Raw genomic sequence first — 23938 nt, 5'->3', positions numbered from 1 at the left:
ATATTAAACATTCTGGGTACTTACAAGTCCCTGGCTCCTGGACTGGTTTTAACCGCCAGTTTGCAGTCCACAGTTAATCCTCTGCACTCTAAATTCTAATTTCTTAACACTGCACAACACTGTACATTCCCATGTGTTCTAGTGGCGAGGTATTGCAGTTTAATCACTGTTTATTCACAAAAAACAAGCACCTGTGGCTTGCACTGCTATAAGCATCTGCTCTTGATCGGAGTTTGGCTGTGACTGTTGATGATGGCAGGGTAACAGTTGCCAGATCGCAATGGCCACATTACCAATCTGCTCAACTTTCATTACCAAATTTAACTTTTCATTACCAAATTCGTAAAGCTAGCATTTATTCTTCACTAATTATATATACAAGTGGAAATACATGTAATCACTCTACTTATAATTAACACCATGTTGATTATTTTCACGCTATGTAGGGTAGCAGATTAATCAGAGAGAGCAAACAATCCACCATCTCCATCCTGTGTATCCTCATACATTTGAAAAATCCATTTGGTAATGCATTATTCTGATTCATTACCAAATGAATTTTTCATTACCAAATTGGCCCACAGTTGGTAATGAAAAATACCAAATGGCAACCCTGACAGGGGAGGGGGGAGGGGAAGGAAGGAAGGGGTGAAGGGACCATGGTGTAACAGCTGTTCGGCACCACGCAGCAATTTCAAGTTACGGGAGGGAAAAAAGTCAGATTTTTTTCTAATTTTTTGCGGTTTTTGGCCCATTTTCAGAATATTGGATCCCGGGATGATTATGTCCAGTTAGTGGGGGGGATGTTCGGATATTAGAGGGATTACTGAATATATATATATATATATACAGTATATACAGTAATCCCTCCAATATCTGGTGTAATAGAGCCATAGGCAGGTCCGGATATTGGGCCCCAGCTTATGGACTTGTACTTATGGACCCTAACTCAGAAAAACACCTATACAACTACCTCTGGACATGCATTGCACCTATTTAAGACCCAAATCACATCAATAAGGGATATAAAAGACTGAAATAAATGCAAAAGAACCATAAAATGAGGTTTTAGAGGTGAGTTTATACAATATTAAACATTCTGGGTACGTACATGTCCCTTGCTCCTGGACTGGTTTGAACCGCCAGTTTGCAGTCCACAGTTAATCCTCTGCACTCTAAATTCTATTTTCTTAACACTGCACAACACTGTAAATTCCTGTGTGTTCTAGTGGTGAGGTATTGCAGTTTATTCACTGTTTATTCACAAAAAACAAGCACCTGTGGCTTGCACTGCTATGAGCATCTGCTCTCGATCAGAGTTAGACTGTGACTGTTGATGTTGGCAGTGTAACAGAGTTGCCAGATCGCAACGGCCACATTACCAATCTGCTCAACTTTCATTACCAAATTTAACTTTTCTTTACCAAATTCGTAAAGCTAGCATTTATTCTTCACTAATTATATATACAAGTGGAAAAACATGTAATCACTCTCCTTATAATTAACACCATGTTGATTATTTTCACACTATGTAGGGTAGCAGATTAATCAGAGAGAGCAAACAATCCACCATCTCCATCCTGTGTATCCTCATACATGTGAAAAATCCATTTGGTAATGCATTATTCTGATTCATTACCAAATTGGCCCACAGTTGGTAATGAAAAATACCAAATGCCAACCCTGACAGGGGAGGGGGGAGGGGGAGGAAGGAAGGGGTGAAGGGACCATGGTGTAACAGCTGTTCGGCGCCAGGCAGGAATTTCAAATTACAGGAGGGAAAGAAGTCAGATTTTTTTCGAATTTTTTGCGGTTTTTGGCCCATTTTGGGAATATTGGATCCCAGGATGATTATATCCGGTTAGTGGGGATGTTCGAATATTGGGCGTTCGGATATTAGAGGTATTATATATATATATATATATATATATATATATATATATATACACATATATATAACAGTATTTATTATATATTATATATATATGTGTATACATATAAGTATATACAGTAATCACTCTAATATCCGGACGCCCAATAACCGAACATCCCCACTACCCAGACATAATCGTCCTGGGATCCAATATTCCCAAAATGGTCCGGGGAACCCCCCCCCCACCCCCACCCCCCACCCCCCAAAAAAAAAATCCCGCCTGTAATTTGAAGTTGCCGCACTCGGCATGGGAGAGCATTGTTGTGGCGTGTCATTCCTCCGACGTCCGATAGAGCGCCGCTGCATCCTCCCCAGTTTCTGCCTGTCTCTCGCCGCGAGTGCACACTCGTCATTATGGCTGCCCACGTGATTGCTTTTGTGGTGGTGCCTTACCTGCTGCAAGGCCTCCTGCTGCTCTCGAGCCTCCTCTTAGTGTGTGTGATGATGGCCCCGCCACCTAAGACAAGGAAGAGAGTGGTGTTGTCTCTGGAGAAGAAATGGGAGATATTAGAGAAAGTAGATGCGGGGTGGTCTTCTTCCCGCATTCTCCGCGAGTTTAACCTGGCCCGGTCTACTTTGTTCAATATCAAGAGATCCCGAGACAAACTTATGCAATACATGGCTGACTTCTCGTCGAGAAGCAAACGCAACATGGAAAGGAAGGTTATGTTTACCCCCAAGTTTGCAGAAATCGACCGATCCACGTTGATTTGGTATCGACAACAACGTGCTGCTGGTGTGATGGTACGTGGTACGGAGCTGAAGGCTGCTGCTGAGAAGTTCACCAGGCTTCACGACGCCCTAGACTTCAAGGCATCCGAGGGTTGGCTCTTCGCATTCAAGTTGCGGCATGGCCTTACCAACCGTAAAGCACATGGCGAAGCATTGGACGCTAACGAAGATGGTGTTGACGAGTTTTGGCACAAGGTGAAGGGCTTGATCGACAGGGAGGGCCTAACTCTCGGTCAAGTCTGCAACACTGACGAAACTGGCCTTTTCTATCGCTCGCTGCCAACAAACACTCTAGCCGAGGAGACGGAGAAGCGTGTACCTGGCCGCAAGCTTTCCAAGGAACGGATATCTGCTTTGTGTTGTGCCAGTGCTAACTTCATGTACTGGCTTAAGCCCGTTGTTGTTGGCCGCGCAAAGCAACCTCGGTGCCTTCGTGGAGTGATAGATGTCCTTCCTGTCGTCTGGTACCATTCTTTGAAGGCATGGTTCACAGCTGTGATCTTGAAAGACTGGTTTCACCATCACTTCGTCAAGGAGGTCATCCATTACCAGACGAAGACACTGGGAATCCCGCGCGACCAGGTAAAGGCCCTCCTTCTCCTCAACAATGCACCTGCCCACCCGTGCGACAAGGACTTGGTTGCTGAAAATGGCCATATTAGGTGCATGTTTCTGCCACCTAATACGACTGCTCTCATCCAACCAATGGACCAAGGAGTGATCGTGGCAACAAAGTGCCTATACCGTCGGAAGTTCCTGGACGAGGTGATGGTTGTTCTCGAGGACGATGACGAGCACAGGGAGGGATGGGACAAACGAGGCAAGCGGACTTTGGAAAACCTTCGCCGCTACAACATCAAGTTTGCGCTGTACAACTGGGCTAGTGCATGGAAGGAAGTCCCTGTGAAGACTCTTGAAAATGGTTGGTCTCGTCTGCTTTTCGGAACGGATGTGGAGGACGATTTTCTAGGATTTGACGTGGATAACTTCCATGCACGGCTATGTACGCACGGCGACGCTGTAGATGTGGACGATGTTCGTGAGTGGTTGGATGACGACGAGGGCGATCCTGGGTATCAGACGTTGTCTGATATCGAGATCATGTCTTCGGTTGCAGGTGTCAGTACCGAACTTGAAGATTCTGATGCTGAAGGCGACGATGATGCGGACTCCTCTCAGCAGGACACTACTCCAGCCATCCCCAAGCTGAGCGCACTCCGGGAACATCTAGAGTTCGTCCTAGACTACCTGGAACACCGGACTGCAACAGGGAGATGGGGCCCTTGGGACTCGTGCAGGAAGTGCGTGCTTTCAGGCAGCACATCATCAATCGTCAGAATCGTCGGTCATTGCGTCAATCAACCATTGACAGTTTTTTAAGGCCCGTGACTCCCGCTGTGCCAAGCCCTGGCTCCACTCCGTTGCCTCCCCAAGACAGGCCCTCATGCTCCGAGCCACAGCCCAGCACATCAGCCATGGTGGAGTCACCGCTCGACTTGAGTTTGCGGCTGTCTTCAGAGTCGTCTGCAGTGGGTACGCCATCACCACGACCCAGCGATGCACCCCTAGGTCGCCTGCCAGTGATACTCTCAGACTTTGACAGTGAATAAACAGCAAGAACTTCTCCACTAGACTACACGGGAATTTAGAGTGTTGTGCAGTGAAAAAAACAGTGTGTTGTGTTAAGGATTTAAATTTGTGAGAGAAAAGACTCAGTAGAAAAAAATTTAACGTAAATAGACTTGGTTGTTTTGGTTTTGGAATATTATATGAATGGGAAAAGTTAAAGTTCAACACTTAGTAATTTACAATGGAGCATTATTTAGACAAGAGTGCACACTGTGAAGAGAACAGACTTCTGTTTGTGATTGACTAAGTTCAGTGCAAGACTTCATGAACAGTGTACTGCAAGTGCTTCAGGAAATCCTTCTTACTGTCAGAGTCCGAGAGGAGGCGGTTATTCATCGAGGTGGCGAGGGACTTGCTGTAAGTAGGCAGAATGTTTCATACTGTACTTTTTTCCGTACTATACTTACCTCATTTCACTCTTTAATGTCCTTTATTGGTGTGAATAGGGTGTTAGTAGCTATGCATGTGCAGTAGGAATGTGTTTTTATGAGTTAGGCTAGGTTAGGGTCCATAAGTACCAGCTTGTTTATTAATGTATGAACGTACTTCTAAACCCTCATTTTTTGTTTCTTTTGCATTTATTTCAGTCATTTATGTGCCTTATTGGTGTGATTTGGGTCTTAAATAGGTGCTATGCATGTCCAGAGGGAATTGTATATGTGTTTCTCTGAGTTAGGGTCCATAAGTACAAGTCCATAAGCTGGGGCCCAATATCTGGACAGAACCAATATCCAGACCTACCTATGGCTCTATTACGTTGGATATTGGAGTGATTACTGTATATATATTATATACTGTATATAATATATATATTATATATATGTATATCATTTTCATTTTTAAAGGCTCCAACATCCTTGCATGTGTCGGCCTTGGTCACCTAATGGCAGCTCTCCACGCATCACGATCCATTGCAGCCTCCCTGTTCAGTCCCTTAACCCTGAGGTCACACTTAATGACCTCGTCCCTTGTCTTTCTCGGTCTAACCCTCATAACCACACCCCCAATATTAACACTTCTCACCTTCCTCACCCAATTATTATCTCCCATCCTCTCCACATGTCCAAACCATCTCAATCTACCTCTTCTCATCACAACACCAATACACTCCAGTCCCATCCTACCTCTCAACTCTTCTATCGTAAACCCAGCCTCTCCAGGCCCTGGACGCAGGGACGCACTGCACATCCACCTAATCATTGTCATTTCTGTACATCTGAGCTGGCAAATATCTTCCTCCTTCACTGCCAAGGTCTCACTACCATACAGCATTACACTCCTAACACATGCTGCATACAAAAACCCCTTAGCACGTAGGGAGAGTCCTCTCAATGTCAGGAGAGGCAAGAGCTCCCTGAACTTCTTCCAACCACTTCTCACCCTAGCCACAGAGCTAGCTCCAGCCCCACCTCCAGCACACAACATGTCTCCCAAATAACAAAACTCTTCCACACACTCAAGAGATTCAACAGCAAGTTCAATCCTTTCACGTCTAACAATCTCCACCTGCTCACCCCAACACGCCGTACACGTAAAATCAGCATTATCTCGCAGTCTACCTCTGATACCACTACATCTCTTATGCACCCATTTATCACACACACCGCACAAGATGGAAGTACTTCCCACGCCCTTGTGGCAAACTGCACATGGCCACTCTTCCTCGTCTTTGACAGTACCGCCACCAACCCTAGATATCATCACTTTTGTTTTATCTGCATTAACCCTTAAACCCTTGTGCCCCATACCATCTCTCCACTTCCTAAACCTTTCCTCCGCCTCCCTTTCGTTCTCTGCAATCAACACCAAATCATCAGCATACAACATCTCCCACGGTAGTCCGTTTCTAAAGTCATGTGATGGGCTTCAAGTACCATGATAAACAACATGGGACTCAAGACTGACCCTTGATGCACACCAGCATTCATGGAAAACTCATCACTCAAATCTCCATTCACTCTTACTTGGGTGTGAGCACCCACATACATAGCCATAACCACCCTAACCAGCCACTCCTCCAAGCCAAGCTTTCTCATTGCCCATTTCACCACCTCTCTAGGGAATCTCTCAAAGGCCTTTTCCAAATCAACAGAAACAAAATAAAGATCCACTCCTACCAATGTATTTTTCCTGAAGCTGTCGAACAATGAATGTAGCATCAGTGGTCCCCCTACCTGGCATAAACCCAAAATGTATCTCATTAATATTCACTCTTTCTCTAATCATACCTTCTAAAACTCTCTCCATTACCTTCATTATCTGATCTAAAAGCTTTATACCTCTATCATTTCCTCTTTCCAGGGCATCACCCTTCCCTTCATACACATTTACAATAACACTCTTTTGCCAATCATTTGGGACAACACACTCATAAATAATCCTATTTATCAGGTCAGTGACTAAACTCACCCCCTATATCACCTGAGGCCTTCAGTATTTTGGCAGTCAACCCAGACACACCTGCTGCCTTCCCCACCCTCATCCTGCCTATTACCTCACTCACAGTAGCAGTATCAATGAATGGCCAAGGGCCAGACGCTGGATCTGCTTGCACCAAACCTTCCCTGTCCCAGTCAAACTCCTCATTCAACAACCGGTTATAATGCTCTCTCCATGCATCTTTAATATCCTCACTGTTAGCCACTACCCTTCCTTCATCATTCTTCACACACTGCTCACCTATAATATCCTGATTATCCCTCTTCACTTGACCTGCCACCCTAAATATCATATTTTTCCTTTCCCCATGATTTAGGTTATCAAGTAATAGTCTCTGTGACTCAGACTTTGCCCTGTATACCTCTCTTCTAGCCCTACGCTTGGCAGCCAAAATATTCCTCTTTGCTACCACTCTTCTTCCATTCCCGGAAAAGCCTTCTTTTCTCCTTAACTGCAGCTTCTACACCCTCATCCCACCACCATGTTACTTTATGTCTTGGTGGTCCTCTTGTCTAACTGCATGTTACATCAGTAACTCTCAAGAAATAGTTCTTGAGAGCTCTGTACTGTTCATTAACACCTCTGTGTACAGCTCCCTGTTCAGCCACCACTCTCCTCAACTTGCTATAGAAGGCATCCCTTACTACTTGGTTTTTCAGCTTCCATATTTTCCTCCAAGGTACATAAGTCCTCTTTTTCATCACTTGTTCTTTAAGCACCATATATATATTATATATATATATACTGTATTATATATCCATATATATCTATCTATCTATCTATCTATCTATCTATCTATATATATATATATATATATATATATATATATATATATACATATATATATATATATATATATATATATATATATATATATATATATATATATATATATATATATATATATATATATATATATATATATATATATATATATATATATATATATATATATATATATATATAATATATACATATAACATATATATAATATATATTCATATATATATATATATATATATATATATATATATATAATATATATATATATATATAATATATAATATATATATATATATATATATATATATATATATATATATATATACAGTAACCCCTCCAATATCCGGATCAATAGAGGCCATAGGCAGGTCCGGATAGTGGTCCTGTCCGGATATTGGGCCCCAGCTTATGGACTAGTACTTACGGACCCTAACTCTGAAAAACACCTATACATCTCCCTCTGGACATGCATAGCACCTATTTAAGACCCAAATCACACCAATAAGGGACATAAAAGACTGAAATAAATGCAAAAGAACCATAAAATGAGGTTTTAGAGGTGAGTTTATACAATATTAAACATTCTGGGTACTTACAAGTCCCTTGGTCTTGCACTGGTTTGAACCGCCAGTTTGCAGTCCACAGTTAATCCTCTGCACTCTAAATTCTAATTTCTTAACACTGCACAACACTGTAAATTCCTGTGTGTTCTAGTGGCAAGGTATTGTAGTTTATTCACTGTTTATTCACAAAAAACAAGCACCTGTGGCTTGCACTGTTATGAGTATCTGCTCTCCATCGGAGTTAAGCTGTGACTGTTGATGTTGGTGGGGTAACAGAGTTGCCAGATCGCAACAGCCACATTACCAATCTCCTCAACTTTCATTGTCAAATATAACTTTTCATTACCAAATTCGTAAAGCTAGCATATATTCTTCACTAATTATATATACAAGTGGAAATACATGTAATCACTCTCCTTATAACTAACACCATGTTGATTATTTTCACACTATGTAGGGTAGCAGATTAATCAGAGAGAGCAAACAATCCACCATCTCCATCCTGTGTATCCTCATACATGTGAAAAATCTATTTGGTAATGCATTATTCTAATGCATTACCAAACGAATTTTTCATTACCAAATTGGCCCACACTTGGTAATGAAAAATACCAAATGGCAACCTGACAGGGGAGGGGGATGGAAGGAAGGGGTGAAGGGACCATGGTGTAACAGCTGTTTGGCGCCAGGCGGGAATTTCAAATTATGGGAGGGAAAAAAAGTCAGATTTTTTTCGAATTTTTTGCAGTTTTTGGCCCATTTTGGGAATATTGGATCCCAGGAGGATTATGTCCGGTTAGTGGGGATGTTCGGATATTGGGCGTTCGGATATTAGAGGGATTACTGTATATATATATATATATATATATATATATATATATATATATACTGTCTTTATATTCACTCTCATCTTAAATGTCAGGACCAACTGCCTAGCTCCGGGCTTCTATGCTCCTCATTGGGTAACGTAAAATTGGATGATGGATGATGGATGGAATATATATATATATATATATATATTGTATGTGCAATGCACAGGACAGGTGCGGAAGGCAGGTGCGCAAGTGCAAATTTAGTTCTGCAAGCGCAACTAAAGTTGCGCTCTGCCCACCTGCCTTTTCATGTGCAAAAGCGCAATATTGCGCAAGGTCTCGTGTGATGCACAGTTCACCGGAGCAAAACAGTGCGCAATTGCACATTGCGCAAGTCATTGCGCACCTGCCCATCACTGCAAAATATGGTACAGTATATAGCATCACATCTTACATCTCTTCCATGGTCTGTCTCTCTCTTTTCCTCCTTTCAACCACCTTACTCATGCTCTCTTGTATAATATATCCACTTTAACTTGGCCTGAAGCTCTTATAGAGTCATCTAGAATGTTGAGCTGCAGCAAGAAGTGAAAACTGGAAGATAGTGCTAGTCTCAGAAAATAGTGCTATGGAAGGGATATAGAACCTTATTATTGATTTCTTCCACCATTGAGGATGAAAGTTCCCATCAAGTTAGGGTGGATGTGCTCTAGTCAGTATCTCACTCTCCATTGTCTCCGCAAGTCTAAGCCACCTCAGAGCGTTTCTTTTGTTTGTTTGCAGGTAAAAAGACAAAGAAGGAAAAGAAGAAGAAGAGGGATACATCACAAGAAAATTCACAAGATTATTTCATGGCCCCAGTTGAATGTAAGCACAGTATTACTGCATGTTTGTTCTAACCTGATGAAGATCTATAATCCTTTTCAGCTCACTTTATGGCCAAGTTGAGGATCAGTTTGACTTTATGCAAAGAAACTCATTCATGTTTCATAACTAAGGTTCATTTAATATCATGCAGTCACTCTTTAGTATTCAAATTTTGGGTGTGCCATAATTCCAGCAAGTAACAGCAAATTAGTTATGAAATTTGTTGTTGTGGACCTAGGCCCAGAAGTCAGCCACTTCCAGAGATATTTTGTTGAGGTTATGTTGAGGGATTGTTTGTGCTGTGAAAGGAAATGCATTAGGTGAGTAGCCAAGTGTGTAGTGGTGTGAGGAGTTCTGTTACGACCAGAGGATAATGGATTGTTTTTAGTGGTATAGTGGAGAGAGAGAGAGGAGGTGTACAGTGTTCACCCACATTTTTCTTGGAGAACAGTTTCTACCCCATTGTTTTCAGAGAGGAAGAAGAACAATTTGGTACATTGTTCTGTCATGCATCCTGCTTGAACTCATTGGGAGTTGCCATTCTCTCTCTCTCTCTCTCTCTCTCTCTCTCTCTCTCTCTCTTTGTGTACATAATTATAGTACCAGTACAGTGTACAGGATGTAAGTTATGCTTATGTCCAATCTCTTCATCTGAGAGACTTTATATCCAATCTAGATATATTCTTTGCTTGTACTACCTGCCCTGTGTGTGTGTGTGTGTGTGTGTGTGTGCATGCTTGTATTTACCTATTTGTAGTATACAGGAACTGAGCTAAGCTCGTGTTGCCCTGTCTCCATATCAACATTTGTCTAGTCTAGTTTTAAACACATGAATGTTTTTTGCCTGCGCCACCTTTTTGTCTAAGTCATTCCAAATACTTATGCTTCTATTTAGGAAACTGATCTTTTTAAGATCATTAAGACACCTACTTTTCCTCAACTTGAAGTCATGACCTCATGTTTTTCCATCATCCAATACAAAAAGATCCTCTCTATCCACCCTTTCCAATTATCTTACATTTCTAAATATTGTGATCAAGTCACCTCTTTCCCTTCTCTTGCGCAGTGTTGGTAACTCCAGTTTTTCCAATCTGTCCTCGTAGGTGAGTTCCCTTAAGCACGGTATCATCCTCGTTGCCATTTGTTTAACCCTATCTAGTTTATCAGTATTCTTCTTCAAATGAGGTGACCATACGACGGCTGCATATTCTAGTCTTGGTCTTATCATGGTCACTATCAACTCCCTCAGCATTTCCTCATCCATATAATTAAAAGCCACTCTCATGGTCAGTAATCCATAAGGTCCTCCAATGATTTTGTTTATGTGCATTTCTGGTCATCCCGAATAATCACTGCAAAGTCTTTCTCATCTTTTCTTTTACTAATTATCCCATTGCCCATTTTATATGTCCATTGCAGTCTTTTTTCACTCATTCCCATTTCTAATACATGACACTTCTTGGCATTAAAATGCATTTTCCATGTCAGGCTCCAGCTGTGGAGTTTATCCAAGTCTTCTTGCAGTTTTTTACAACTATCAATACATATAATATGCTTCATTATTTTAGCATCATCTGCGAACATACTCATGTAACTATTCAAACCCTCTGGCAGATCATTTACATATATCAGAAACACTATGGGGGCTAAGACAGAGCCCTGCGGTACTCCGCTAGTCACATTTCTCCACTGTGAAACCTTGTTTCTTATAACTGTTCTCATCTACTTTCCTATCAGATAATCTCCTATCCACTTTAATAGTTTCCCATGCGCTCCTCCAAAGGTCTTCAATTTCCACAGCAGTCTCCTATAGGGCACTCTGTCAAATGCTTTCTTGAAATCAAGATAGACATAATCTGCCCATGCCCCTCTCTCTTGTATGACATCTATTACCCTACTGTAGAATCTTAATAGGTTAGTAACACATGATCTTCCTTCCCTAAAACCAAATTGTCTTGGTGTTATCACTTCATTTTCTTCTATATGCTTTATCCATCTTTTTCTAATAATTTTCTCACAGATTTTACGAACAGTACTAGTAAGTGATATAGGTCTGTAATTGAGTGGACCTTCCCTATCTCCTCCCTTGAAGATTGGCACAGTACTTACTCTTTTCCAATCTTTAGGTAACTGTCCATTTTTCAACGAGGTCTTGATGATGATATTAACAGGCCACACTAACTGTTTTGGGCGACTGTAGAAGCGTGTATGGACAAGTTTGAGAGGAGCGAGAGAGTGCTGTTGATTGGAGACATGAATGGCAAAGTTGGGAATGTACAAGTGGATGGAGTGGTTGGTCAGTGGGGTGTGCCAGCTGAAGTAGATGGGAATGGAAGTGCTTTGGTGGACATCTGTGCTTGTAAGGGGTTGGCAATAGCTGACACCTACTTTCGGCATAAGATGATCCACTGGTATACATGGAGAGTAATGAGGAGGATGGATGGTGAACTTGTTGAACGAAAGGCAATGATAGACTACGTGTGTGTGGATGAGCGAATGAGAAGACAAGTGTTGGATGCAAGAGTGTGGAGAGGGTGGGGGAATGGAGTCTTGGACCATCACTTAGTGATGGCCAAGGTAGAGGTGCAAAGAAAGTGGTTGAGGAGATGAAGGGGAAGACAGGAGGAAGCAACTCCTGTGAGAAGAGTGGAGAAATTGCAAGATAGTGAGAAAATGACAGAGTATAAGAGCATAGTGGAAGAAAGATTGGGAAGGTATGAGCTAGAGCAGATGGAAGGGGTGGAAGACGTATGTAAGATTTTCACGGAAGAGATAGGCTCAGCGTGTGAGGCGGTTTGTGGAGTGAGGAGGAGATGCAAGGGTGTGCAAGGGACAGCATGGTGGAATGATGAGGTGAAACGAGCTGTGGAACAAAAGAAGAAGGCATATAGTGAATGGTTAGCGAGTAGAGGTAGGAGAGAAGTTGAGAGAGAGCTGAGAGAGGTATATGTGAGCAGGAGAAGGGAGGTTAAGAGACTAGTGAAGGAGAGTAAAAAGAAAGTGGATGAAGAGTTTGGGAGGAATGTGAGTGTGAAATGGAGGGAGAGTAAGAAATTTTTTTGGAAGGAGGTAAAGGAAGTAAGGCAGTGTGAAAGGGGAAATAGTAGGAGAGTGAAAGATAGGAATAATAGATTGTTGGTGGAGAAGAGAGAGAAACAGAGGAGATGGAAGGAGCACTTTGAGGATTTGTTGAATGTAGAGAGTGAGAGCAGTGCGAGTATAAGTGGTTGGGGAATGGCTGGGAGAAGAAGAGATGAGAGGAGGGAGGAAGAGATCAGTAGGGTGGAAGTAGTGGAAGTGATGAAGAAGATTAAGTTGGGAAAGGCCCCAGGAATTGATGGAGTGTGTGGTGAAATGCTTAGGTATAGGGGTGAGATTGTTGTGGAGTGGATATGGAAGTTGTGTAGATTGGCTTGGGAAGAGGAAAGGGTTCCAGAGGACTGGAAATCAGGTATAATTGTTCCTTTATACAAAGGAAAAGGGGAGAGAGAAGTATGTGGTAACCATAGGGATATTTGCCTACTTAGTGTGACTGGTAAAATATATGGTAGAATACTCATTGATAGGGTTAGGCATATGACAGAGGAGCTAGTTGAAGAAGAACAAGGGGGATTTAGGAAGGGAAAAGGGTGTGTAGATCAGATATTTGTTCTAAGATGTTTAGTGGAGAAGTATCTAGAGAAGGGAAGGAAAGTGTATGCTGCCTTCATGGACTTGGAGAAAGCTTATGACAGAATAGATAGGCAAGGTATGTGGAAGGTATTAAGAATATATGGAGTGGAGGGGAAACTGTTGAGTGCTGTGAAGTGTATGTATGAGGGAGCTAGGGCTACGGTGCGAGTGGATGGTGAGCTGAGTGAGTTCTTTGATCTCATTGTGGGACTGAAACAGGGTTGTATGATGTCTCCATGGCTGTTTAATATATACATGGATGGGGTTGTAAAGGAGGTGCAGGGTAGGGCAGTGGATGTGGGGGTGGCTCTAATGAATGAGGGTGAGATTTGGAAGCTTCCGGTGTTGCTGTTTGCTGATGATACAGTACTGTTGAGTGAAGATGAATGGGAGTTGCAAGGTTAGGTGAATGAATTTGGGACAGTGTGTAGGAGGAGGAATCTGAAAGTTAACGTAAACAAAAGTAAAGTTATGGGGTTTGAGAGGAATGAAGTCACGGAGTGTGCAGTGAGGTTGGATGGTGAGGATGTGGAGAATGTGAGTGCATTCAAGTACTTGTGTAGTGTGATGAGAAAGGATGGAACTTTGGGGGATGAAGTGCGTGAAAGGGTACAGCAGGGAAGGAAGGTTGTTGGTACACTGAAAGCAGTGATGAGAAATAGGGAGGTAAGTATGGAAGTTAAGAAGTCACTGCATGATAGTATTGTGATCCTTACCCTGACATATGGAAGCGAGGCATGGACCTTGCAAAAGGGGAACAAGTCAAGAGTGAGAGCAGTGGAAATTAGTTACTTGAGAGGAGCATGTGAAGTGACGTGGAGGGACAGGTTGACGAATGAAGAAGTGAAGGAACGCTGTGGGGTGGATGTGGATGTGGTTGAGAAGATTAGGAGAAATACACTGAGGTGGTTTGTACATGTGGAGAGAATGGAGAATGAAAGACTGACTAAGAGGGTGTATGTAGGTGAGGTGGAGGGAGGGAGAGGGAGAGGTAGACCGAGGATGAGGTGGAGGGATTTGAGTTGAGAGGTATATGAGGGAGGGGGGGGTGAGTTGGGGGGAGGGTAGTCAAATGGTGGGTGACAGAGCGACTTGGAGGCGTTTTGTCTGTGGCCACCCTTTGCGGGATTGGGGCGTCGGTCTATAGATAGATAGATAGACTAACTGTTCTGCACATTCCTTCAGGATCCATCCAGCCACACCATCTGGTCCCATTGCTTTTCTCACATCCAAATCCCTTATCAGCTGTAGCACCTCATTCACGTCAACTGTAATTTCTGCCATTCCCATCATCCTGGGTTCCATTTCAGGTTCCCTAAATTCCTCTTCCAACACATAGACTGACTGCAGCTTGTTGTTCATTATTTTGCACAATTCTTCTTCACTTTCGTAAGTTTCATCTCCGTCTCTCAATTGTATTATACTGTCCTTAACTTTCATTTTACCATTTACAAACCAATAAAAAAGTTTTCGGCTTTTTTATATTTAGTTACAATATCTTTTTCGTATTTCCTTTCTTCTTCTCTCCACACCCTTACTTAGTCATTTCTTACCTGCTTGTACTCCTCCCAAGCCCTTTCACTATACCTTCTTCTCATTTTATTCTGTGCTCTTTTCTTGCCTCATGTGCCGTTCTGCATCTGTTGTTAAACCATTCTTTCTTCCTTTGCATGGATGTGGAAAATTTTGGGACATATTTATTAACTCCTGTTTTATATACTTCTATAAGAAACTCATATTTCCCATCAACATCTGTCATCATATTCATTTTACTCCAGTCTACATTTTGGAAATAGTTCCTCAGGGAAGCAAAGTCTGCCTCCCCATAATTGTGTCTATTTTCACTGTGTTTTTCAGCTCTTTCTCCTTCCCTTACTCCCGCCACTTCCATCTCAGTAGCCAGATAATCACTTTTTTTTTTTTTTTTTTTTTTTAATGTGACGAAGAAGGAACCAAAGACTAGGAGCCTGCAAAACAAGTCCCTCCAAGAAAAACAAAAACTATGTAAGAGAGAGCCAAATTCAAAATCCATTCATTTCGAGATGCCTGAACACACTTCATTTGAAAGACTGGAAATCATAGGAAGTAGGAAATACAGACAGAGGGAGACAGTTCCAGAGTTGACCCATTGCATAAATTAAGGACTGGGAGTAACAGTAAACTCTTGCAGTAGAGAGTTGGACAGAAAAAGGATGAGAGTTTATTGCTAGACGGGTGCTATGCACCCATCGTAGAGGTTGAGGGATGCAAGCAGACAGTTCAGAGGAGCAATGACCATGGAAGTAGTGATAGAAAAGAGATAAAGAGGCAACAGTGCGGCGAAGAGACAGAGGTTGAAGGGAGCCTGTAAGAGGAGCCGAGTTAATCAAACAAAATGCCTTTGACTCCACCCTATTAAGAAGAGCTGTATGTGGGGAGCCTCCTCACACGTGAGAGTTGTACTCCATACACGGGCGAATAAATCCCATGTATAAAGTCAACAACTGTGCGGGGGTAAAAAAGGTACGAAGTCGGCCTAGCACACCCAATCTCTTGAAAGCATATTTTACCAGAGATGTAATATGATCTTTCCAGGATAAATCTCGAATGAATGAAACCTCAAGCATGTTCAAGGATGATGCTGAATTGAGCTGGATATTATTAAACATTAGTGGGTACTCCTGTGGGAGATTTTGTCAGGTTGATAGGTGTAAAAACTGATTCTTTGATGCATTAAAAACAAGAAGATTATTTTTTTACCCCAGTCAGAGATACGAGCCAGGTCAGACATTAGGTGTGCCATAGCCTCATCCCTTGTTTGTTGAAGTGACTGCTGTGATGAACGTTGCGGGAACCGAAAGGAAAGGTGAAGGGTGGAATCATCAGCGTGCGAGTGGGTAGGGTTAGATGTACGTGCAACATAGAAGATCATTGATGAATAAAAGGAAGAGAGTTGGTGATAGGACAGAGCCCAGAGGAACACCACTGTTGATCGATCTAGGAGAAGAACGATGGCCGTCTACAACGGCGGCTATATAATGACCTGAAAGGAAGCTGTAGATGAAGGCACAGATAGAAGGATAGAAACCGTAAGAGGGCAGTTTGGAAGTTAAAGTTTTATGCCAGACACGATCAAAAGTCTTTGAGATGTCAAGTGCAATGGCAAAGCGTTTGCCAAAGGCCTGAAAGGAAGATGACGAAGAGTCTGAAAGGTAGGTGAGAAGATCGCCAGTGGAGTGTCCCTGATGGAACCCATACTGACGATCAGAAAGAAGGTTGTGATAGGAAAGATGCTTTAAAATTTTTATGTTAAGAACAGACTCAAAAACTTTTGAGACACAGGATGTTAAAGTAATTGAACAATGGTTAGAGGGTTGGGAATGGTCACCCTTCTTTGGGACTGGCTGAATGAGAGCAAACTTCCAACAAGAAGGAAAGGTTCAAGTTGAAAGACAAAGGTGAAAGAGTTTGCCTAGGCAGGGTGTAAGCACAGACGCACAGTTCTTGAGGACAACAGGAGGGACTCCATCAGGCCCATATGCCTTATTAGTATTGAGGCCAGTGATGGTAGAAAAGACATCAGCTGAAGAAATTTTAATGTCAGCCATGAGGAAGTCAGAGAGGGGAAGTGATGGAGGAACAGCACCAGAATCGTCTAAGGTGGAATTGGAGGAGAAAGTCTGAGCGAAGAGATCTGCTTTGTTAGTAGAAGAAATAACTACAGAGCCATCATAGTAGAAAAGAGGAGGGAAGGATGATGAGGTAAAGTTGTCAGAAAGGTTTTTGGCAATGTGCCAGAAGGAGCGAGAAGAATTTGAATTGGAGAGTTTAGAGTATTTAGTACAAATGAAATTATTTTTAGCAGGGCGAAGAACAGACTTAGCATGATTCCATGCAGAAACATAAAAAAGATGTAATTCAGGGGTGAGTTGGCTCCGGTACCTTTTATAGGCCCTCTCCTTGTTGCGGACGGCATTAGAACAAGCACAGTTAAACCAAGGCTTTCTTGCTTTAGTCAGAGGATATGAGAAAGGAATGTATGCTTCCATGCCCGAGAGAATAACCTCCATAATGTGCAAAGCACACTTAGATGGCTCTTGTCCAGGGAAGCAATAATAATTCCAGGGAAAATCAAAGCAGTACTGCCTGACGCCCTCCCAATCTGTAGCCCCAAAATGCCACAGTTGCCGCTTCTTTGGAGGGTCCACAGGCCGTACCAGAGCAATAGGACAGATTAAGGTAATAAGGTTGTGATTGGAGGATCCCAACAGAGAGAAAAGATTAACAATGTAAGCAGAAGGATTAGTAGTAAGGAAGAGGTAAAGTATGTTGGAGCTCTCTCCAAGGCGGTCAGGGATACGAGTAGGGTGCTCTGCAAGCTGCTCTAGGTCATAAAGGATAGAAAAGATGTAGGCTTGTTCACCAGGTGGATCCGTGAAAGAAGAGGAGAGCCAAAGGTGGTGGTGAACATTGAAATCTCCTAGAATGGAGATTTTAGAGAAAGGAGAAATGGATAGAATGTGTTCCATTGTAGAAGTAAGATAGTCGAAGAATTTTTGGTAGTCAGTAGAATTAGGGGATAAGTAAACAGCTCTGATATACAGTGAGTCCTCGAAATACGAAAACTCGATGTATGAATTTGCGATGGTACGAAAGCGATGAATGTAGGACAAATTCCACAAAACGAAAGTATCTGTCTCAATGGTACGATAACGATACGAGAAGAATTACGAAAAATTCAAAATGGGCGCGCTGCACAGCGCTGTGCTCGCTTGCGGCAAGAAAATGAAGTAACCCCTCTCTGGTAAACACATTTTTGCGCACTTCTCAGTCGAGTCACGTCCGTCCTTTCCTCTCAGCTTCGCTGTATGTCATGCATTTTTTCACTGTTCTTCATCGCTTCATATTTTCGCCATGCCTCCCAAGTGCCCAGCATCATCTTCAGCATCCAGGGAACCAGCTGCCAAGAAGAAACAACACCATGCTCTGACTCTGGAGAGGAAATTGGACCATCAACTTCAGAAACACCTGCACCAGTCGAGGAAGTACCAGAGGAGCAATAGGGTCCCACTATGTGACTTAGCACCATATCAACGACACGAATCTCCAGCCACAGCACAGGTCAATATTTATCTGTAGTGTACTAGTACTACAGTAATTAGTTGTATGTTTTATTCTTTTATGTTTGTACAATAGTATAGTACTGTATATGTGTATTGCATACATCTAAATAGAAGGGGTAAAGTTTAAGTGGGGGATCCAATGGGGTCCTGGAACGCATCCCCCCCCCTTATACGTATATTTCAATGGGGAAAATCATTCCGATGTATGAAATTTCAGATTACGAAAGTTTTTTTTTTGGTCTCTATCCCTTTCGTATTTCGAGGACTCACTGTATTTAGTCAGAGAATGACAGGAAAGCCAAAGCCAGGGAGTAGAGAATTCAGAAGAATCAAGTTCAGGAACATGAGAGCAAGGTGAGTCGTTGCGTACATATACACAACAGCCACCTTTGGCTTTGAAATGAGTATAGAGAAAGTAGGAAGATACAGAAAAGGGTTTGCTGTCAGTTGCTTGAGACAGCTGAGCCTCAGTTAAAAAGAGAAGGTGAGGTTTAGAAGAGGAGAGGTGATGATCAACAGAGAGAAAGTTAGGGGAGGGGCCACTAATGTTGCTGAAATGAAGAAGTGAGTCAGACAGTGGTTCCAGGCAACTCATAGAGTGGGCACCGAGAGAGGAGCGGATGGTAGGGGCATTCGTGGTCCCCCCCCCCCCCCCCCGGGGACTCCGAGGCATAGTCTAAGTTCGCAATTTTTCTTTTTTAATTTTGAAAAAGAAGTGTAGTGTGTACTGTGCATGTAGTTTGGTGTTGACAGTTAGAGAAACTTGTATTAGAGAGCATGCTTGCCTAATCTCTGTGTTACTGAAACACTGAAAAAGTTCAGCAAAGGGGGATGGTCAGGAACTAGTCCCGAGGGCTGATGAAACGGGAGCTCCAGCTCTCCCTGTCATCAGCTTTCCACCCACCTTGGGAGTACTGCCCTGCTCGACTGGTGCTACAGGCTACTCCTCCAACCAAAGGGGCATTGGTAGGTTATTTTCCTCACATCACATGGGTCCTTTGTGAATACTAAGTCGAGCCTTGATGGGTCGTCGTCACCCCTAATTTTTGTATTTTTCTTTAACCCTTTAACCGCGGGCATTGTTTTGACCTGACTGCCCCCCCGCACCCCCACCCCGCGGGGGTTCCAGCCAAAATGTAAACAAACTTTAAACCTTTATAATTCTGTACAGAATAAATCTAGAGCGAAAAATAAGGTACCATTAGAAAGTACTAACCTTCGGCTTTGCAATGATGTAGGTTTCATGATTTCATTTTGACTATCACTGGATGGGCAGTGCCATTAGAAGTGAGCGATTTAAAATCACTATTTTTCGCTCACACACCATTACCAAATGCCAACCTCATTCTGATAATAATACTATAAACATATATGAACACTGCACATATGATAAACACCCACTCTGTGTTCACTGAGGCAGGTAAAAGGCACTGTAATTGCCCGCACTTCACTTCCACATCAGCGGTGTTGTCACTCACACAGCTGGACAGATACTGATGCGTGTTTGGTCAGGGGTGGGGTGGGGGCCCGAGGGGTGGGAGGAGGGAGGTGGGGGTCGGCTGGAGTGAAAGAACTTAATAGCTACTCTCCCTTGAAACAATTGGCGCGCGGAAAAAACGCGCGGTATTCTAAATATTCACAAACATTCCAGAATGACACCCACGGTTTGGTCCAGTTTTTGTAATGTCATTCTGGGATGACACCCGCAGTTAAAGGGTTAATTAACTGGGTTAACGTTTTCCATCACCAATTCCATTAATTTATTTCGCCATGATTCCTCATTGTTCCCAGCATCCATACTTTCCAAATCAAACTTCTCTGCAGTTAAAATCTCCCATTATTATTAGTATTATTCTATTTCTTCATTCAATTAGCATCTTTACAATAATGGATTCTCTTATTAACTGTTTGTAATCATCTTTTGTCCATGCCCTAGTTTTGGGGGACAAAAAATACTATTACATCTATTTTTTTTTTTTTTTCCAAAACTGTCCTCGTATTTCAATTCCTAAAAGTTCAGCCATGGTATTTTCAATTTCTATATTTTTTGCTCTTAGGTCATTACACGTTAAAATCATTATACCTCTCTCAAACTTGCTTTCTCTATCCTCCCTGCAAATATTATAATTGTTCCATCCAAGTAATTTTGTATCAACATCTCGGGGCAATTTAATCACCACCAAGCACACAATTTCAGGTTTATTTTCATTTATATAGTCTCCAGTTTCCTCTTTCTTAGATATTAACCCATCTACATTACATGATACTTAGATTTACTGCATTGGTTATATCTTGACTCATTCTTCTCTTTTTCGTACTCATATCCATCCCCCTTGTTTCCTTCACTTCTAGTTTCTCACATACTACTTTCTTACTTTCATATCCATCACTCTCCAAAAGAAGTTTTACATTCTTCCTCTGCCCTCCTGTCATTTTTTCCTTTACCTCTTCCTTCAAAGATTTTAAAACTTTTCTCTCATCTTCATTCAAATATTTTCTTCTATCTATCTATCTATCTATCTATTGCCAGGCGCCATAATCCTGTAAGGGGTGGCCATTTGACTTTGTGTTATTTGTTTTATAGGGAGGGGCACTAACCCTCCACCAACCCACTTGTTGACACATAGGGAGCATGTATGGTTTGGTTATATGGTTACCACCCAGCGTTGTAAATGGTTTCTTGGCTTACAGGAAACCATTTGCTTGTCGCTCAATGTAAAGCCACCTGTAAAGGAGAGAAAAGTAATAAAGATGGGAGAAACAGGAAGAGAGGAGGGCAGGCACAGAAAACGAATGATAAAGGCTAAGGAAGAAGTAGGCAGCACTACATCAAGTGAGTGGATGATGGTCGCCACCACCCACCACTGATTGGAGAGCTAAGGATCAGAAATTAAGGAAGTGGTTCCAACGGGGACGAAGGGAGAACGACAGAATAAAAATAACGTAAAAAGATTGAAAGGTGGCATATGCTAACATACATGGCTTAACCTCAGCGAGGCTGAAAATCAGTGATTTCTTGAAGGTCAGTGAGCCAGATATTATGTGCTTCGTAAAGACCAAGCTAAGAAAAGATACTGATATCCATATGGGAGATGGTAACAACTATGGAGAAGACAGAAAAGAAAAAACAGGAGTGATGACAGCATTGAAGAACAGCATAAATGTGGATGATGTTGAACTGGGATAGGGTAGGGTTGAAGTGATAAATATGAAATCAGAAACTAGATACTGTGGAGTCGCGATTTAAGACAAAATGAAACAACAATCTTACAATAACACTGGCATTTAATTCCTCCCATAATTAATAGCATGGTAATACCACTCAGTTGCATGAGAGAAACTGGGAAATGGATGCATTCAGGTATTGGATTTCCAGATACAACTCGTGTGTTATGCTTTTGTCGATCACTTCTTTGACCCGACCCGACCCATGTGACCCACGTCCCATACCACCTGCCACAGCCTGTCTCAGTGTTGTGTAGACGGTTGCTGTGACGAGAAGTTCGTACTATAATATTTTCCATCCCTTCCTCTTTACCTAGTTTCCAGGTCACTTTAAGTATATCGTTTATTACACTTTCTGATGACAACTTAACTCTCATTGGTCTTGCTTCCCCTTTCTTATATGGCCCTGTCCTCATTACTTCCTCAGTTTCTTTTTCCCACTTGTTTCGTTCAGGATCGATCTTGCCAGATATTTTTCTCACTTGATTCAAGTCTCTCTTGAGTCTCACATATCTAACCTTTTCTTCCTCCTCCTTGTTTCCAAATATTACCACACATCTGTTCCCTTCTACAGTTTCTTTCACTATTTTCTCTTTTTTCTTCAATATTTTCACTGCATTTTCTTCCAATTTTTTCTTTTTCATTTCCCTTTCTTCCTGAATGGTTTCCCTTAAGCTGACCACTTCTTTCTGTTCTTCTTCCACATGTGCCCACTTTGCCTTTTGCTCTTCTGACACACTACTCACCTTCTTCGTTTTGTTACTGCTGTCTTCCAGTTTTCTCCTTAATTTGATATTTTCTCTTTTCAAATTCTCAATCTCCTGGTTTGCCATCTCGTTGGCCTGTATCAGACTCTGTATAGTATTTTCAGGCATGTTTCTTGATGCTAGATCCTCCACTTTCTTTTCTAAATAACTAATTCTCATAATCAGTGTTTTGACTAAATCCATCACATTTGTTTCACTCTCAAATCCTGGAAATTTGGGTCCCTCGATGTTTACATTTGTAACTTGCAATACTTTGGTGATAGAAACTCTGTGTACAAACAGCTAGATAAGGAGTTTATTACGAGCTCACAACAAAATAGTCTGCCCTACTTGAGTGTCTGCTCTGAACTGAACTGTGGCGCCGTCTTCCCAGGCGTGGGGTCCTGGGAAAGCGTGCTAGATCAGCAAGTTTAGTGAGGGCATGTATGCATTGGGGGGGGGGGGACATATATACATCGGGGGTAGACATATTGTGGAGGGGGTACACATTGTCTAGGAGTGACCATACAGGATGATCCAACACTGGAGATGCATAGTATGATCTAATACTGGAGATGCATATAAATAAAGTAAACGGACGAGCATATATACTGATGGCTAATATGCAAGTGGCTCTCATTTATCTGCATGAGGAAATGTTCAGAGTTATAACTGTGTCCATGATACGGCAAAAATTAGAATATGCAGTGGTAGTATGGTCACCACATTTGAAGAAGCATACAAGAATATTGAAAAAGGTACATAGAATGGCACGTAGGATGCTTCTAAGCTCGAGAGAAGTCGTTTTCGTTTTTAAAGGCTCCAACATGCTTGCATGCATCGGCCTTGGTCACCTAATGGCGGCTCTCCACGCTGCATGATCCATTGCAGCCTCCTCGTTCAGTCTCTTAACCCTGAGGTCACACTTAATGACCTCATCCCATTTCTTTCTCAGTCTACCCCTCACAACCCCACCTCCAATATTAACACTTCTCACCTTCCTCACCCAATATTCATCCCCTATCCTCTCCACATGTCCAAACCATCTCAATCTACCTCTTCTCATCACAATACCAATACACTTCAGTCCCATCCTACCTCTCAACTCTTCCATTGTAAACCCAGCCCCCCCGGACCTTGCACATAGGGACGTCTACACATCCACCTATGGTCCTTTCGCAGCAAGAAGTCCGTTCAGGGTGTGGCAGAAGTTGGGATTTCCCCGAGTGCGACGTTGCCAATTTGACCACCAATTATCGGATTATCACTGTCTCACTACCTACCCCCATCCCACCTGTTTCTCTCTCTCTCTCTCTCTCTACATATATATATATATATATATATATATATATATATATATATATAATATATATATATATACCTAGGCTGCTTCCCCCAAGGAAAGGGAGGTAGCCGAGACAGGACGACACACTCC

At 42.2% G+C, this 23938-nt stretch overlaps 1 protein-coding gene across 1 annotated transcript in view; it reads left to right on the top strand.

The window, feature by feature from the left end:
• LOC145413461 (uncharacterized) overlaps positions 1-23938 on the top strand; it is a 319141-nt gene that overhangs the window by 85791 nt on the left and 209412 nt on the right. Inside the window, exon 2 of the mRNA XM_080283160.1 lies at positions 9675-9758. Within this exon, the coding sequence (XP_080139286.1) occupies positions 9743-9758 (16 nt within the window). The 5' untranslated portion in view covers positions 9675-9742. The remainder of the gene's footprint in view (positions 1-9674; positions 9759-23938) is intronic.

Source organism: Coenobita brevimanus, chromosome 96, assembly GCF_032717465.1.
Source record: "Coenobita brevimanus isolate Jiangsu-jjx chromosome 96, ASM3271746v2, whole genome shotgun sequence".
Taxonomy (NCBI): Eukaryota; Metazoa; Arthropoda; class Malacostraca; order Decapoda; family Coenobitidae; genus Coenobita; species Coenobita brevimanus.
The sequence above is the reverse complement of the archived record's forward strand: the minus strand, read 5'-3'. Positions and strand labels throughout refer to the sequence as shown.